Raw genomic sequence first — 20,228 nt, 5'->3', positions numbered from 1 at the left:
CAGGAAATATTTGTCTTTCTATGCTTGGATTGTTTCGCTTAATGTTATGACCACTAGTTCCATTCACATTGCTGCAAATGACAAGATTTAATCCTTTTTTGAATTACATTCCATTATTTATGTATTTTTTAATAATATTCCATTTTGTATCCATTTATCTATTGATCCATACTTAGGTTGATTCTATATCTTGACTATTGTGAATGATGCTGCAGTAAGCATGGGAGTGCAGATATCTCTTTAATGTACTGATTTCCTTTCCTTTGGGTATATGCTCAGTGGTGGGATTTCTGGATCACATGGCAGTTCTCTTTTTAATTTTTTGAATAACTTCTGTACTGTATTTCGTAATAGCTGTACTACTTTACATCCTCACCAACAATATATGAGTGTTCCTTTTTTTATACATCTTCACCAATGTATTTTATTTTTTATCTTGTTGATAATAGCCATTTTATTTGGGGTGAGATGATAGCTCATTGTGGTTTTGATTTACATTTTTTGATGATTAATGATGTTGACAATTTTTTCATATACCTATTGTCCCTTTGTATGTCTTCTTTTGAGAAATGTTTATTCAGGTCTTTTTCCCATTTTTTATTTTTTTTACTTTATTTTTTTTTTTGCTGTTGAGTTTTTTGCATTCCTTATATATTCTGTTTATTAATCCCTTGTAGGATGGATAGTCTACAAATATTCTCTACTATTCTGGAGGTTGGCTCTTCATTTTGTTAGTGGTTTTCATTGCTGAGCCTAAGATTTTTAGCTTGTTGTAATCCCATTAGAATAGTCTCTGAAACTAATGTGAACAACATTAAATGGGAAGTGTAGTTATGATTGGACAAAAGTATTGCATATATGACAAGACAGAAAATTAAAGCCACTGTTTAGGACTGCATGTAGGCTCTTCACAATATCTTTTCCCACATTGGACCACTCTTTGACCTATACCTGGAATGGAGCTTGCACATTTTTAGTAGCACCATGAAACCCTTGGTCAGGATGGGTAGTACTCCATTCCTCACATGTGACTGTCTTGAAGGTTATACCTACTCTTAGACTACCAGTGTACTGTGGTCACTATTTGCAGAGCTCTGATATAGAGCATTATATTACTGAAACAAGAAGCTCAGGTTAAAAATTTAAATCTAAAGAAAAACAAGAAAGCAAGAGAGAGGGGGGAGGGGGGAAGGGAAGAAGGAAGGAAAGAAGGAAGAAAGGAAGGAAGATATTGTAATGTACCAAAATATATGACTTTACTGATGAGAAGGGGAAAGGCTCAATAAACATTGAACACCTGTTTAGATCTAGATACAATATACTAGGTGATTTACTTCCATAATCTTACAGATTCTTTTAACAACTGTGGTAGGATACTGTTGCCATCTCAGTTTTGGATGTAAACAATCAATGTCCAGAAAAAAAAGGAATAATTATCTTTCCTAAACTCACAGAACGTGTAGGGAACTGGGATTCAATCCCAAGTGTATCTGGCTAAAAAATCTCTAATCTTATTCTTTTGAGTCAACAGACTTGGTTTAAATACTAGCTCTGCTACTTAATAGTTATATGATTTTAGGTTGGTTAATTGCAATGCCACTCCCTCATCTGTAAATAAGAGGCGACACATAGTTCCTGTTTCAAAAAGTTCATTATCCTCAAAACAAATGAGATAATGCATCAAATATCAGAATCTCTAGAGTGGGGCCCAAGCATTTGCCATTTTTTAAAGCTATACAAGTGATTCTAACTTACAACTAGGTTATTCTAATATATAAAACATGGTTATAATGTGAATGAAGTGCTTAACTCAGAATTTGGTATATAGCTTGTGCTCAGAAATTATTATTATTATTGTTGTGGTTGCCATTATCTTATAGATACCACATCTCATTATTCATTTTGAGTAAAAACTAATGATTAAGTTTAAAATATGGAAATTCAGGCTTTCCTGCATTTCCTGCTACCATATACTTTTGACTCTCTCCACCACAAGCAATGCTGGTAAATGGCTGGAAAACATAAAACATACTTGAACAGGCATTGGTAAGAAATGATGTTACTTTTTCCATGTAATATTATAGAGAAGGTATAATTTCATGGTTAAAACACCTACAGTTTAAGTCCTACCTCTACCAATAGTTTGGGGATTTTTTGAGGGCAAGCCACTTTGCTTAAGTGTCAATTTCCTCACATCTAAAATCAGGCTAAAATAAGCAACTTTTGTTTATAAATGGAGTAGACAAATAATATAGGATATTTAAAATATCTGGGAAATTTCCTAGGCACAAAGTAGGATGTTAATGATCAGTAGAAATTTCTCTTTATTTCTCATTTCCTTTTTCTAGCCTCACATATTTACATATTTCTTTATTAGCTTGCTTTCTGTATTAATCAATGATCCAGATCCTGAAAGTGCACTACGACTTCCAGATTCACTGGAAGTGGATCTGACAACTGGAATCTCAGAAAAAAAGGGGGGTTTATGCTCTATAAGGTTCAAAGGCCAGTCCCTTTAATATTGATTTTCTTTAATCAGATACTAGCCAAGACCCTGAGAGAAGTAATTTAATTGACAAAAGGCAGGTCTAGGTTATTAATAATGGAACAGCCTTGGACATTCTTGATGACTTAATTTAATGATAAAAGGAAATTCTGAAACCAAAATGCCTAGAGATGGGGTAAATGGCTGGGTCTCTGAGGAGAAAGGAAAACACAAGTTATGCCTAAAAGCTTATTTCATGGGACAAACATTTTAGTATAGTCCCAAACATGAGGCCAGAGGAAATAGTTTTGATTTTCTCTTTTTAACAAAACAAAATTTTAAATACTTGAATAATTACCATTAAATTTATTTTTTGCCTTTGGTAAATAGACTTGTTTAGGGTTATGGAATTTTGGAATCCTAGTGATTAACTTAAGAGTAAAAATCATGTGCATCTTATTTGTTTATCCCCTGATTCAAATATCAAATCTGTCATCTACTAGCATGACTTCAATCAAGTTAGGTAACCTCTTTGAGCCATAGTTTCTACATTTATTAAATGAAGATGTAAATATTTATTTTTTATGGTTATAGGAGAATATTTCTGATGTTTAAAAAAGTATATAAAATTACTGGCATTTGATACTGTATAATACCTCACACAATAAATATTTGTTGAATAAAATAATACATGAATTTCGATGCTTTTGTGTCTTTTACTGTCCCTGGATAACCTGTGGTAACATTTTGAAATCTTTTCTTCTCTCCAGCTATACCAACTGCTCTACCTCTAGCTCTCATCTTCTCCACTTTGAACTATTTCAGTGGTTTAAAGTGGCTTTTAATCACATTTCTCTTCTCTTTGGTAATCTTCCCTCCTTTCTTATGACAAAGTTGTTTGCTAAAACAAAGATCTGATCTTAACTATACTGTCCTCTTGGAAAGGCATCTAGAATGCCATAATCACTCATTTTAAAGATAAGACCCAGAGTGAGGAGAGATTTACCCAAGTACCTATGGCACTATAAACATATGCTGAGATTAGAGTTGAGCCTAGTACCCTGACCCCTAGTAGAAAATAACTAAGAGGGTACGAAAGAGGATATATATCCTCCAGTGCTAGTCAAAGGGGTTTCAAGTAGTTGTAGAATTTTTTCATTGCAATTTTGTTCTTAGTTACTATTTTTAGTGTTTTTGAACTTTAACTGTACTACTGTTACCCTGATGATAATATTATTTATTTCTATGTAAATTCTACATCAGTCAAGAGAAGGGTACAGTTAATAATAACTAAAACTTACATGGCATTCATTATGTACCAAGTATGGTTCCAAATACTGTACGCATATTAATTTAATTCTCATCAGAGCCCTATGAAATAGGTACTGTTATTATTCTCATTTTTCAGATCAGGACACTGAAAAGATGTTCAGTAGCTTAGCAAGGTTACACAATTCAAAAGCAGTAGAGTTGGTACTAAAGCTCAAGTTTCCAGGTTCTAGAGCTAATGCTTAACTGCTATGCTTAGCAAACACATTACATTCTCATGATCACTGTTTATTCTCACTATACAGTTGGCTGCTAGTCCATATGGCTTCCTTTAACCCTGCTTATTATTTCCTGTCTTAATTATCAGGAAGTAGAATTTGCATAGCATAGTCTTAAGATGAACTCCCTCTTTCTTTTTTTCTTTTCCAGAGGGTCATTTTCAACATTGTTAACTTCAGTAAAACCAAGAGTCTCTACAGAGATGGGATGGCCCCTATGGTGAAATCTACCAGTAGGCCAAAATGGTAAGTGATCTACAGAATAGAACCCCTGCCTGGTTAGAAAATTTGACCCAGTTCCCATAAATATACACACCTACTAGTGTACCCAAAGAAAATTAAAAATAATTTTTTAAAAGAAAATTTGACCCAGAGCTCAAGTTTATCTGCTGTACAGCTGGGGGTCAGACTTTCTGTCACTGGAGAAGAATGAATATGAGTTTCCGTATGTCCATTGTTTGGATACTGTTCTTGAGAATGTTGGAAATACGGTCATGTGCTTGAATGACCAGCATTGAATTATGAGAAAAGGCAGTGTGTTATTTGGTAAGCTTCCTGTCCTGTTTGGCTTTTATCATGGTATCTTTGGAAACATAATTAAAATTGGTTCTTTTTTTTTCCTAGCATAAGCATAGATTATGTACAGTAGCCTAGGAAGACATTAGGGACTACAGTTCAGTAGCTTTCTCTTGCTTTGCATAGTTTTTGTGGATTTTAAAGTTCTATTTGTACCATTGCTATAGTGAGGAAAAGGGGAGTTGGATAGGACTGGTTAATAGCTGTAGTAATGATGGTAACAATAACATTAATAATACTAGTAATAAAACTACTCCATTTACTAAAACCCCATCTGTGTCAAATGCTTTATATTTGTTGTTACCATTTCCATAATTTTGCAAAGGAAATTTAAAATATCCCTATATTACAGATAAAAAAATCGAGGCTAGGAAAAGTTAAGTACTTTATGAAGATCATGAAGAGTAAGGGATGCCCTGTGTTATTTATGTTACCCCATAATACCTTTTCAGCCAATTCATTCATTCATTTATTCATTCAACAAACATTGATTGAGTGTGACAAAATGAGAGCTTTCAAAGACAAAAGCCTAGTATTATTAATCTATTCATCTATCACACAGTAGGTGTTAAGTAAATACCCATTAAAATGAACTGAATTTGTTATGAGAATTTACACGTAAAGTGCGTGACACTTACTAAGTGCTCAATAAATGGCATCTATTATTAATAGTATGTTATAAAATCCTATACAAATGCAAGGAATTGTTAATATTGTTCTAGTTTGATCTCTGTTGAAATATTAATGACTAGTGAGAAGATAGCCTCTGAATGTCTGTATTTATAGAAAACAAGCAGTTCATAAATATTGAATTGTGCTTTTATCTCCAAATGATACTTGGCAATTTTCTATAAATGTTGGGCTGAGAAGCTAAGGTTTATAAAAGTGTAGGCATTTGATGACAATAATGAAAACCATTTATTAAAGGTAAAAATATCTCCTTGGGCATTTTTTTCTTTTTTTCTTTTTTTGCTTTCCTGTATCAGATCAACTAATCTGCTGCTCCTTCTCTCAGTCTTTCTGGGTAAGGGATAGGCATTTGCTTTGAGTCTCTGATTCCAGCCCAAGTAGATAATAATAGAAATCATTTCTTTGTTAATAGGCATTGTATAGATGAGTACTTTAAACCTTACAAGTAAAAGGAAATGACTGTTGATCTGCTCATGAGGGCCTTAGAAATGACATTGTATATCTTTTTCCATATTCTGTGTTGAGATCTTTTTCAGCAACAATAATCACCATCCATTTTTCCCAAGTGTTAAGTTCTAGAGTCCTTTTTTGTGCTTTTGAAGATGCATAAGTCTTAATTATTTCACTGCTTCTTTTTTTTCTCATGAACTATGTTATGTCTTCTCTGTTATGGCTCTTGACAAGACAATATTAATGGGTCCTTGCATTTGGATTATGATGCTTTAGAATTAAGTTGGTGCTCTTATGCAATGTTGACAGGCACTCAGCGGTAGCCATAATCCAGTCATTGGACTCCTCTAGTGGTCTGAAAGAGCCTAAATTTTCAGAATCGAGTTTGTTGTAGTTTATTAAGCCATTTAGGCATAAGGTACCATAACATATTACATTGTTTGTATATGTAATATCTCATTGTTTGTATATGTAATATCTCCTTTTTTTTTACCTTGCCATCCCCAGAACTTAGATACAAAGCTGCTTATGTTGCTTCAGAGTTTTCCTTTCCTCAAGTGAGATGTTTAGATATTTTTTTTGCTTCATAGGACTTTATTCCGCACCATCATGTGCTATGCACTGTTCTAGATATTGGGATATAGAGAACATTGTGCTAAGAATCATTAGCACATAAAGTATGCAGTGGGATTAGAGAAGTGGAAGAAAATTATACTATTAAGGCCATGAGGAGAAAAGAGACACTCGAAGGAGCAGGTGATATTTCAGCTATATCTCAAGGAATGGAAAGTGGATAAAATTAAGGAAATGGGATTCTGGGTGGAAGAAATAACATGATGAGCCATGCTACCTCTTTCCTGAGCCTCTGTTGTTTTACTATAAAAAGTGCACAATAATACTTCCTCCCAGCATTGTTATAAGAAACGAATGTGAAATGAATGTGTAAATATTTTTAAAGTCTTAAGTGTGTTATTATTTAAACAATTTCCTGTTTTTTTCTTTTCTTGTAATTCACCCGAGACTGATTATTATTTCTTCTTCTTTTTCTCCCTCCTTCCTTTCTCCCTTCCTTCTCCTTGTCAATAAATGCTTACCGAGTAGTTAAAATGAACCAGGAACTGCACAAAGCATTAAAACATAACAGTGACAAGAGAGATATGTTTAATGTTCTCATAGCTTACAGTCTACTATGCTAAACATTAAATATGTAACTCTAGTAAAGTATGATAACTGTTATAATGAGAAATTCATATACACCAAGGATAAGATACCTTCCTTAGGAAGTATTGTTTATGCTGAGAACAAAAACAGAATGTGTTTGAAGGCCAAAAAATGAGAGAGGACATTTTATCTTTGATGAGAAAAGGCCAATGTTATTGAAGCATTAAATTCTGAGGAGAAAGTGATTGGAGAAGTGATTGAGGTGAGCCTTATAAACCAAGCTAAAGACTTGGACTTGATTCTAATGACAATGGAAATAAATTAAAAGGATTAAATGAGGGCAAGACATGATCAGATTGGCAGTTTGGAAAGATCAGTCTTGCTGCTGAATGGGGACTATTTTGGAGAGGAGGAAAATTATGTGGATGTTTTCGCGATATACCTTAGGCTACAGCTAATGATGGATTGGGTGGTAACTAGTCATAAAGGAAGTGGATGGTTTTGAGGATTAACAGAAGTTTGAATCAATTTAACTTTGTGATTGACTAGATGTAGAGAGTAAAAGAGAGGGAGGAGTCCTGGATGATTCCCAGATTTTCTGGCATGAGCAACAGAAGGGATGATGTCGTTTACTGAAGATAGGGACCATAGGAGGAGAGACAGTTTAGGAAGATTTGCCTGAATAAGGGAGATGATGAGTTTGGCCTGAGAAGCATTAAGCTAGAAGTGCCTGGAAACATCCAAGCAGAGATGTCACGTAGGCAGTACAGAATATTGGTAAGAGACTAGAGAGGAATCTGGAAGTACAGATTAAGGTATCATCAGTCTACAGGTGATAACCAGAATGGTAGGAGAAGATGTGATTCTCAGGGAAGCCATGTGAAGAGAGATTAGGATAAGGATCTGAGAAATCCCTACATTTAAAGGCTAGGTAGAGGATAAGAGGCCCACAAAGGAGGATAAGAGGAACTGGCCACAGAGATAGGAAACAAACAAACAAACAAACAAACAAGAAAATGTAGTGTCCTGAAACCAAAGAGGGAAGGCTTTTTTAAGAGGGTGGAGTAACTAACATTGCCAACTACCATTTAGGTCAAAGATAATTAAAGCATGTAATGACATGAAGGTCATTAGAAGCTTTGGTGAGTGCACTTTTAGTGATCTGGTTGGTGGTAGGAGTTCAAGCCAGGGTGTGTAGATAAAGGAGTAAGTTGGGGGATGAAGAATGTATGAAGAAATGGAGACAATAAATATGGACAGCTCTCTCAAACATTTGGCTGCAAAATTAAATGAAAAAGATATAGGCTTATAAAATAGACAGCAGGTAAACATAATTTTAACATTCTTTGAATGAAATGCAGTTATAGAGGTTTGCACACATAGCAATAGATTCACAGTTTCTATAAGTCTTAATGTAGTAATGTTTAGACTTGCTCCTGTTAAAATTTTAAAATTTTGAAATTAATTGTATCTTTTCTGAAATAATGGGGGCTTTATTGTTAAAAAATTAATATTTCATTTGATAAATTATAAATTTATAAACATTTTGTAGAACACAGTCATACTTGTTTTCTCACAGCTAAAAAAGTCATACGTTTAAAATTAAATTTTTTTCACTGTTCCACACATATCTATTCTCTTTTTCTCTTATTTTTATATTGCACTTATTACCATCCAACAAACTATAATATATTATTTATTTTATTTTCTATCTCCCCTTCTATTGCAAAGTAAGCACTATTGGTGTCAGGATTTTTGTCATTTGCATACACTTCTATACTTCTAGCATCTAGAACTGTGCCTGGTACATAACAGGTATTCAATAAATAGTTATAATTAATTAATTCATTCATTCAATTTCTGCCACTAAACCTAATGATTATTTTTAATTTTACATTTTCCTTTTTTATTTTTTTCTTACATACATTTTAACACAGAAGCAATTAAATGTATATACTCATTTGTATGCTGATATTTTCATTTAACATTGTATCAAAATTTTTTGAAATATTTTTCTCTAAGTGTTAATCATACCATATTTGAATAATAATTATTTTTACTTTTTTAATGTATCATTTCCTGTATCATATTTCTATTTCTGGGCATTTGGATTTCCCATATTTTTCTAAAGTATAGTAAATAATAAATACCAGGTAGGTTTTAGGTTTGTTAAATTATTTTTTACAAGCAGCTTCTAAGAGATAGACTGTAGAGTAAATGTCTATAAACTCTTGTTATATATGTTCTCTAAAAATGTACCAATTTAAAATGCTGCCATTGGTCTGCCACTGCATCAGTTTTAGTGCAATTTGGACAGCATTAAAAATTGGCATTGAAAAGAAATGGTTACTTTAGGAGCTATAAAATGATCTTTGTGGTTGTTTCATTTAAATTTTGTATATGGTTCTGGGACACGATGGATTAGACGCACTTCTCTCTATTTCTAGAGTGTAGCTAAAACTATACACAGCATTTATGAGACAAATATGGAAATCTCTGAAAGGTGGAGAGAAGAGGGAATACTATTTCGGTTCCTTAGTGTTATAATGGAGTGAGCATAGAAAGTCAACACCAAGACAAAAGTATGCCAAATTGCAGGGTCTTTATTGCTGGCGGCCACAGAGGACTCGTGTGTCTCCAACCCGTGGCCCCGAAAGGAGGGTGTCAGGACTTTTTATACCCGTAAAACCACCTCAGGAGTGAGGGTGAGGGGCAGGGGTGGGGGTGAGGGGCTCTAGACATTCCGAGGGCTAGTGGATTCTGTAAATCACCTCCTGGGCGGACATGAGGGTGAGGGACTCCGGACATTCCAGTGGATTCCTGGGCTAAGATGAGGGTGAGGGGCTCCAGACATTCTGATGGCCAGGGGACTTTTGACATTCTGATTGTTACTTAAGTGGTTCACAAAAGTCAAGATAAGCATTTGTTTATACATTGTCTGGGTAGGGTGGAAATTACAGTTCTTAACTACTTATTACAAGTCGCAGGGGCAAAGATGGCGTGAGTTTGGACTGCTTGCCTGTCACATTTGGGTTGCAGAGAGCAGTTTCAACAGAAAGCTGGGGTATGGTTGAGGTATGCAGGTTTATGGGGCTTTTTACCATGTTACATCAGGACCTAAGAAATGGTATCGTGAGTTCTGTGGGTTTCCTTTTTGCTACATGTATGACAAAATAGTTGCTAGAGAAGCTGGCAACCTGAAAATGCCACAGGTACAGACAAATAAAAGATGCTCCCCAAAATATTTTCATACTAAATAAAGGAACAGAAAAGGGACAGGCTAGCATGAGAGATAATTGTGAGACAGTGATCACCTACTCCAGCCAAATACAAAGGGAGAAAAAAAAAACCCTGCATCCACATTTCTACTTTCACCAACAAAGGGCTGGTGGGTAGCACAGACTTTTTTCTTTGCCACCCCCCATCCCCTAATAGGTGGTGTCAGAAAGAAGTAAGAAACAGGACCTTAATTCTGCTGGGTAGTAATGAATTCCCTCCTTCCTCTTCATGGTGTCAGATTACATGGAGAATGTGACCTTCTACCACCCACTTAAGGATGGGCTCAATAGCTGAGTACAGAAGATAGAGAAGAGAATAAATGAATGTGAATATGGAACAATAGAAGTTACCCATTGTAAACAAAAAAGAAAAGAATAGACTTAAAAGAAAAATGAACAGAGCCTCAGGGACCTATGGGACACTAACAAAAGATTATAGCATTTATGCCATTGGAGTTTCAGAAAGATAGGAGAGAGTGAGACTGAAAATATATGTTTAAAATGAATGAAATCATCCCAAATTTTGCAAAACAAATAAACCTACAAATTCATGAAACCAGGTGAACCTCAAACAGAAAATCCATGCCAAGAAATGTCATAATCAAATATGTGAAAATTAAAGACAAAGAAAGAATCTTGAAAACAGTAGAGAAAAGTGATACCTTATCAACAGGAAAAAAATGAAATACAGCAGACTTCACATCAGAAACTACTGAGGGCTGAGTAATGTGACACAATGTTTTTGAAATGCTAAAAGAAAAGAACTGTCAACCCAGACTCTTATTGAGCAAAAATATCCATTAGCAATAAAGGAGAGATCAAGACATTCTAGCTAAAATAAAACTAAAGGTATTTGTTGCCAGCATACCTATTCTAAAAGAATGGATAAAGGAAGTTCTTCAAACAGAAAGAAAATTTTAAAAGGACTCTTGGTATATCAGGAAGAAACAACAGTAAGAAGAATGAAAATATAGGTGAATACAATAGAGTTTTCTTTTTTGTGTGTGTTTTCTAAATATGCCTCATATTGAAGCAAAAATTATAGCACTGACATGGTTCTAGGTATATGTAGAAGAAATATTTAACACAATTACATATGGAAAGGTAAAAGGGCTAAAATGAAGTAGGGTTTCTACACCTCAAATTGGTAAATGTCAACACCAGTAGATTGTGATGTTTTATATATATATATATATATATATAGTAATATTGAGGAAAAAGGAGATGAGTGACTCTATTAGTCTGTTTTTATGCTGCTGATAAAGGCATACTTAAGACTGATAAGAAAAAGAGGTTTAATCGACTTACAGTTCCACATGACTGGGGAGGTCTCACAATCATGGCAGAAGGTAAAGAGGACTAAGTCAGCTCTTACATGGATGGTGGCAGGCAAAGAGAGAGCTTGTACAGGAAGACTCCCATTTTTTAAAATCGTCAGATCTCATGATTCACTATGAGGAGAACAACACAGGAGAGAATCACCCCCATGATTCAATTACCCCCCACTGGGTTCTCCCATGACCTGTGGGAATTATGGGAGTTACAGTTCAAGATGAGATTTGACTGGTATAGAGCCAAATCATATCATTGACTATAAAGGGGTGGCATATGGGAGATTTTTTGGTAATGGGATAATTATGTATTCTGATTGTGGTGGTGGTTACAGGTGACAAAATGATATAGAACTATACACAAATATTGTACTAGTGTAAATTTCCTGGTCTGATATTGTATTATAGTAATAAAAGATACAGCCTTTGGGGAACCTTTGGGGGAAACATAGTGAAGAGTACACAAGATCTATCTGAACTATTTTTCCAAATTCATGAGAACTTCGAATTACCTCCAAACAAAAACTAACAAAATAAAACCCACATTACTTCATTTAACAACCTTCTTTTTACAAAAAATGGCCCAAAAGCATACAGATATTTTATAGAATGTCCAAAGTCCCAGAAGGATCTGAGACTTCCCAGAGATTGAACGAGGGGTGAGAAGACACATGGAGGGGAGCCCTTTATAGCCATACATGTAACAAAATGAAGAACTCTAGAAATCCTTCAGAATGAGCTGGTTGCTGTGGTTAACACCTGTAATCCCAGCACTTTGGAAGACCAACGTGGGTGGATTGCTTGAGGTCAGGAGTTTGTGAGCAGCCTAGCCAACATAGTGAAACCCCACCTCTAATACAAAAAAATTAGCCAGGCATGGTGTTGGGCACCTATAATCCCATCTACTCAGGAGGGTGAGGCAGAAGAATCATTTGTACCTGGGAGGAGGATGTTGCAGAGAGCCAAGATATTGCCACTGCACTCCAGCCTGAGAGACAGAGTGAGACTCCATCTAAAAAATAAATAAATAAATATATAAGAATAAAAATCCTTCAAAATGAGTAATTTGACCTGAGAAAAAGAGACATATCAACTAGACATAGGGTAGTGTGGTGGCAGTAATATAGACTTGAGTTTATATTTTATCTCTAGGTCTTCTATTAACTCATGGAACGAGCCAGGAGTAAGTAACTTAACCTCTCTGAGCCACCATTTTCTCACACAGAGAACAGCAAGGTTGTCCACTCTAGATAATTTTTCATACTGTGCTCCCTGGAGAGTTCTTGTACAGGGCAAGGAAGAAACCCAGGGAAGATGTAGGCCATCCTTTTCTGTTTCCACCAGAGTGGATGTGCTTTTGTCTGCTCCCCTTATAAGTGATCTGAATCAATTTTTTAAAAAGAGATACACGATTTCCTTCCTCTCTCTATATAAAATAGAGATTATTATCCACAGTCTTTTCATCTGGAGAAATAGAAAATAGAAGATATATGGCTTACTTAAGTAAGTACACAATAGAGCCTTGGGCCCACATGGGACTGATTTGCAGGCCAATCACTTTCTAAATGTGTTCACACTTTTTGTTTGCCTTTACTCCTGGAAAAGGGGATGAAATGTGACAACTTGATGCAGGGAAAAAGCACTGGCTTTGCCATGAAACAGTCAAACCCAGATTCAAATCTTAACTCCTGCCCTGGGGCAACAGGAATAATAGCTACCATTAGTTAACCCTAAATAATACAGGGATTGTGCTATTGTGCTGCTTGAATTCTCTCTCCCATAGCAGACAGACCAGAACATGAGTGAGAAAACCTAGTATCTGTGAGATGTGGTGCTGTTATCACTGACATTTTAGAAGGAAGGAGCTGAGCCTTACTGATCACCTACCCCAATCCCTTTATTTTGCACATAAAGAAACTAAGGGCTGGGAGAAGTATTTAAGTATTCCAACCACCATACGAGAATGAGTTTTGAACCCAGGCCTTCTAATATTTTTCCACAATGTATAACAGCCTACATAACGCTTTGTTGTCACAAAGTGATTTTGCATCCTGATATTCTCATAGTAGCTTTAAGAGACAGAAAAATCAGAGATTGTCATGACCATTTTACAGGTGAAGAAACCAGGTTTCAAAAAAGGGTTTCACAACTAGTCAGGAGGCAGATGGAGAACTCTGTCCCAAATCTCTATGACCCTTAGCTATGCTGTTTCTGTTACCTACTCCCTACTCATAGGGTGATCAACCAGTCTGGTTTGCCTGGAACTCTGGGGTTTCCTGAGATGTAGGAGTTAATGCTTTAGTTTTAAATTGGGAATGTCCCTGGAGAAAATCAAGACAAATTGGTTACCCAACTTCTGAGTGAGTGGGAAGAAATGAAAATTTAAGGAGGCAACTATAGATACAAAACAGGGAAAAGACCCTGGGAAAATAAAACACAAAGTCCACAGAAAACAAATTGGCATATTCCACTGATACTCTAATCAGTTTTCTCATTAATCTCCCTGCTTTTTCTACCTGTAGACATCCTATGCATCAGTGCTCTTTCATATACCTCAAACCTTGCACATATTTTCCCTATGCCTAAAATAACGTTCCCATGTTCACTTCTTCTTTTTCCCTAGAGGACTTCTATATATGCTTTAATATGTGTCTTCTATATAGACCTTATCTTAGATATCATTTCTTTGTAAAAGCTTCATCATTTGAATCATCAAGATGGGATTAGGTGCCCAAATACATAGCTTCCTCCTATCAATGCAATGCTGTATCATATTTTCCTATGGATTTACTTCCTTCCCTTCCAATTTTAAGTTCCTTGGGGGCATGACAAATTTATTTTTCATGTCCCACTGCCTACCTATATTTGGGTAGGCCAACTGTAATATTAGATTGACTATAAAATATCTAATGGATCAAGCAAATGCAAATTTATTTCTTCAACATGAACAGCTGAACAGGGCAGCTTTCAACCAAACCATCATTCAGGAACCCAGGCTGACTATCATCTTCAATGCATAGCTTCCAGAGTCACCTGGGCATCATCTCTATTCCAGTCAGCCAGATAGGGGAAAATGTAGAAAGAACCCACATGGAAGCTTTTTATTAGTAGTGCTGAAAGTGGTTCATATCACTTTCAGTCAGATTCTATTGGCTAAAATGTAGGTTAATAGCCACATCTAACTCTAAAGGAATTTGTGAAATGACATTTAGTTGTGTGTGCAGGAAGAAGTGGAGAGCATGGATTTTGGTCGTTAGCTGGAGAGTCTGCTTCACTTCAAATACTCAGATATTTATTAAATGATTGAATGAATTCATCCTTAATAGCGCACATCATGTATTATTGTCTCCATAAAGAATTTCCTAATTCTACCAAGAAAATACTAAGTCTCAACCATTTTTTATGACACTTACCTTACTCTGCCTAAATTACAGTTATTTGTGCACATATGTCATCTGCCATCAAAAATTCCAATTGTGAATTCTGTGACAGTGTCTGTTACATGAAACAGTGAGGTCCAATAGGAAAACCATTGACTTTGGAGTCATACAGCCTCAATCTGAGTACCAGTTCTGCCAGTTATTGCAAGTATCCCAGTTCTGCCAATCTTCAGCAGTTTCTTTGGCCCTCTGAGCTTTAGTTGTTGTTATTGATATTCACTGGTCTATTTCTTTTAAGCTTCTGCTAATCTTTTTGGTTATAAATCAACACTTTGAATTGCCTTTCAGTTAATATTAACTTTTAAGCATGATAATTAGATTAGATTGAATTTATTTGGGGCCATATGTTTACCTTTTAGGGTAATTAAGTGATTGGACTAGGAACAGAAACCAGGGGATTTCCAAGGGCCATATTTTTCCCTGTGACTTACGAAGTCAAAGTATGAACAGACATTTACCCCTACTAGATTTGGGGGTTCAGATTTGGGATGATGAAAGAAATAATCAGAGATATGCTCAAAGGTTTGTTTTTAAGGATGTTCATTGCAGTGTACATTATAATTGGGAAAAATTATGAATTGTCTTAAGTACCCATCAGTAGTGATTGGTTAAATATATTTGGAGCATCCTAAGATGAAGTAATTAAATTCTTTTAAACAAAACAATATTTACAAACAAAGCTAAGTATCGTGTATATATTTAAAGATATAAACAAATATTTTTAGTGGTTTTGAGTGTGCTTTTTTCTTTTCTGTGTGTCCTTTTTTATTATCTGCAAAATATTTAAAAATAAATATTATTGCTTTCATAATTTTAAATTTATTTATGATTAACAAACCAAAAAACAGAAAGTTGGCAGTACCCTCTGACTTTCTCTAGTCCTTTGATGAAGATCATATTCTTGAGTCCAGAGTTACTCAGATTATCAATGTTGGAAAGACCCTCGAATTTAGGGTTTATAATTTTGCAATCTCTCCATATGTGCCAACCAGATCTGGGTCTGATCAAGTTTCTCTCTTTTAGTTTAGTAAAGACTTTATCAAGATATAATTAATATACTATACAGCTCACTTATCTAAAGTGTACATTTAATGGTTTTTAATATACCCAGAGTTGTGCAACCATCACTGCAATTAATTTTAGAACATTTTCATCACTCCCCTGATGGAAACCTGTATATACTATTAGCTACTCCCATTTACCCAACCTCCCAGCATTTATGTTGGGGTTACAACCTGATAAACCCATCATAAGTTGAAAATATTGAAAGTCAAAACTGCATTTAAGACATCTAAGCTACTGCACACTATCGCTTAGTCTGTCCTATAGTAATGTGCTCAGAACACTTAACAACAGCCTACAGTTGTGTAAAGTCATGTAACACAATGCTGATTTTATAATAAAGTGTTGAATATCTTATATAACTTATTGAATAGTATAATGAAAATGAAAAACAGAATGGCTGTATGGGTACCTGAAATACAGTTTTTACATCACTTTGACACCATCATGAAATCAAATACTCCTAAGTTGAACCATCATAAGCTAGAGACTGTTTGTATTTTGTACTGTGTATGATGTATGTGTGTGTGAGATGAATATGGTATGTGTGGATTTGTGTGTATGTGTATGAGTGGGTAATTTGTATGTGCACCTGCACACATATATCTCTTTTGCATCAGATTCAGGCTGGTGACACCACTTAAATACTGGATTTTCTGCCTCTCCTTAAGAAAGAGTCTTGCTGAGACGTATCTTGGTTGGTAGCAGCCTGCATCCCAACCTATGATCTGCTGCTAACTAGGTAGTTCTGCTGGTGGTCCTCAGGGTCTCCAAGATTGAAGAAGGGCAGTATCTCTAGCAAAATGGTATGGAATAGGATCCAGTCTTGGAGTTCAGACTGCCATGAGTCTCCTATGATAAGCACTGAGATTAATTATTATAGAGGATTTGGAAGCAGACGACTCCTTCCCCAGCAATGTACCTTTTCTTCCTGATTCCTCTTTATGAGACCAACATCTGAAGCTAGGTTCTACCATTTACTTATTGACTGAGCAATATGTGTAACTTTCTTGAGACTTTGTTTCCTTAAGTGTAAAATGGAACCAATAATATCTTTCTTCCAAATCTTATGTTGTTAGAATTAAAGATATATGACCCTCCTTAAATATTGTAGCTCTAAGAATTACTGTCCAATTTACTAATTTTTCATAAAACCCTACATAATCTCTAGAACCTAAGGCCAATCCATGAAAGCTTGCTTTTAATACCAGACCTGATTTTTTTTGACCCATTCTAGAAATATTTAATTTGATATAAGAAATTAATAAGGGTACTTGGATCATAAACAATACTTTTTGCTCTTTGGCTTATGATCAAGTATATCAGAAAGAATAAAATGATTTAACTGGAACCCAGATGTGCTTTAATATTAGGGAATTGGGGGTGGGGGAGGAAAAACATAAGCTCACAAAATAGCACATTATAAAATCCAGTCACTGAAAAAAGAGGTAACTGAAATAGAAGGGATAACCTCCCACTCACTCTAGTGAGAAGAAAAGAAACAATGAAGATGAATATATTATAGAGAATATTATTTTTATTTCAATATTTCCATTATATTTCCTCCAATTATGCACTGTATAGAGTTCTTTAGTGCAACTGAAACCCCAAGATAGATTTAAAAAGAGTGAATTGTGGAAGATCAAGGCAGCTCTTTTTTGCTAGGTGGAGGGTGAGTTTTCCTGACAAAAGCAAAGCGGATGAGACACTAAATGTGGGGAAGATACATGTAGTTCTGAGTGAATCAACAGTGATAATGTCTCTGGAGGCTCTACCCTTTGTTAAACTTCTCTTTCCAAACTGGATGGTATAGAAAGATTCCTTATACATTACGTCTTGAGCAGGCATGTGAGTGTATGGTAATGGAGAAAGGGAAGGAGAGAAGAAAGTAGCATCTTTAAAATTCTTACTAAATGTAGATTTTCAGATTTTAGAGAGACATTAATGATCACCTGACCCTAACTCTCAATGAACAACTGATAAAAACAAGGCCCAGAGAGGAGAAATGATCTGCCTAGAGGCACACAAGCAAGGTGAATAGAACCATGCCTGGAACTTAAGTCTACTCTCAGGCCAAAGCCATACTCCTAAGCTGAGCAGCTACATGGGTAGTGTCAGTCCTGGACTGAAAGAGATATGAAGACAGACCCAGGTGTGAAGACAGGCTCTATCTGGTATCAGTATGGCTCTTCACATGTTGCTTAATATCTCTATGCCTCAATTTTTGTGTCTATAAAAGATTATTATATCTAGTTTTCGGTGTAGTTGAGAAGATTAAGTTAGATAAGGTGGGGTGAGTCACCCATTGCAGAACAGACAGCTGCTTTTACTACACACCTGCCTTTAGTTTAGACATTATCCTTCACACCAGGCCTGGTTAGTTTTCCAGAGCATCTTAGCCTCTTCCCAGCCCTGGTGTTGACCTAGTGCTATGAGAGCCAGCCCCAGCCAGTGCCAAGTCACTTCCCACAGCAGATCTGGTTACTCGTGTCCTGCTCAGCATATTTGTGTCCCAATGGGGACAGCTTAGGCAGTCCTCAAAGGTTAGGACCCAAATACTTACAAGTCCTCTTTTGTTTGATCAAGGAATGCAAATGCTTTTCTTAGATCAGAGAAATTTTACAGATGACTGATTCCCACTAACCATGTCATTCACCCTAATTTCAAGGCTATTTCTGGAGCTGAATGTTTGCTAAGAAATATGCCTAGAACCTGTGTGGTTCTTATCCTGCTTGCTACCAGTTGTTTCTTTAAAGAGGACCATATGCAAGTAGTTTTCCCAGACCAGGTTGACAGTCTTTCATAAATTAACTTGTATTAGTTATTTCCTTCCTCACTCGTTTTTAAAAAATGTTCTTCCTTTCTAACTTCTTTTCTATGTTTATTAAAGAGCTACTGAAGGAAAATACTTTTGTTAGACTTAGACATTCAATAAATTATATATCTGTGACTTACAGTCTAAAGGGAACCTATTTATAATACACCTTGGTTTATGGTATGCACAGGATGCCAGGGAAAGAAAGAGGAAGGTGCACAGTCAATTTTTCACAGGTTGTTAGGGAAAACTTATCTGAGAAATTGGCCTTTGAGTTGAGTCTTGAAGAAGCAGTTGCAATTTGTGAGTTTAGCAAGCTGGGGAAATGGATATCTGGCAAAGGAAAGGGTATTGCAAAGGCATGAGACAGCATGGTGTGTTTGGAAAATAATGAGCAGTTTTGGCTGGCTGTAATACTGCATGCTGAGAATGGAGAAGATGAGCAGAGCTTGGGTCCTGTGCTAGGTGATGAGGCTGGAAATTAGGTTAGAAACATATTGCTGTCTGTGAGTTCCTTCAGGAGGAGACAATTTTGCCACCTTTATACCCTCAGAGAGCCAGAAGCTGTAGATGCCCTGTGAATGTTGTTGAACTGAACTGAACCACCACCATCTTTCTTCTGAATTACTTCAGTGACCTTCTAACTGGTCCCCTGCTTTTACTTTTGTATTCACAGTTTGTTCTCTATAGTGGAGTGGTCTTTTAAATACAAGTCATGTCACTGTACACCTCTATTCACCTCATCTCTTACTACTTTCCCCCTTGCTCACAGCAATCAAGTTTCCTGGCCATTGCTGTTCCTCAAACATGCCAGACGCAATCCTGCTTATGGCCTTTGCACTGGCTGTTCCCTTTGCCTGGAAAGTTCCTAACTCAGATATTCACATAGCAATTCCCTCACCTCCTTTGACTTTACTCATTTTTCTCCTCAATGGCATCTACCCTATTCACCCTACTGAAAATTTCAGAGCACCTCCACCTCAACATTATTGCTCCCTCTTACTCTGCTCTATTTTTCATTTGTTCATATCCTTATCATATTCTAATAAACATATATAATGTACTCTTGACATTTGTTGCTCATTGCCTCTCTTCTCCTGCTAAGATTTAAGTTTCACAAAGTTAAGCATCTTTAGTTTGTGTATTGATGTATCCTGGGTACCTAGAACAGTGCCTGGTAAATAATAAGTGTTCACTAAATATTTATAGTATGACTTTAATAAATATTTACTGAATACCTTCTCTGTACTAGGTATTTTATACACATAAAGATTAATAACATATTTATCTTATGCTTATGTAATTTTCAGGCATTTAAGGGAGACAGGACTGATACATGTTCCTCTATTCTAATATAAGATAAGTACCATGAGAAGATGATATGGCTATCACA

General features: G+C 35.7%; 1 protein-coding gene across 5 annotated transcripts in view; it reads left to right on the top strand.

Moving 5' to 3' along the window:
- Nucleotides 1–20,228, top strand: part of LOC105705079 (BEN domain-containing protein 5) — a 1,464,486-nt gene that overhangs the window by 742,437 nt on the left and 701,821 nt on the right. For all 5 annotated transcript variants that reach the window (XM_012434679.2, XM_012434678.3, XM_012434677.2 and 2 more), the window contains exon 4: nt 4,184–4,278. In XM_012434679.2, the coding sequence (XP_012290102.1) occupies nt 4,184–4,278 (95 nt within the window). The remainder of the gene's footprint in view (nt 1–4,183; nt 4,279–20,228) is intronic.

The sequence above is a fragment of the Aotus nancymaae genome, unplaced genomic scaffold (assembly GCF_030222135.1).
Source record: "Aotus nancymaae isolate 86718 unplaced genomic scaffold, 86718_ANA_hifiasm-v0.15.2.pri h1tg000007l, whole genome shotgun sequence".
NCBI classification, from domain to species: domain Eukaryota; kingdom Metazoa; phylum Chordata; class Mammalia; order Primates; family Aotidae; genus Aotus; species Aotus nancymaae.
The sequence above is the reverse complement of the archived record's forward strand: the minus strand, read 5'-3'. Positions and strand labels throughout refer to the sequence as shown.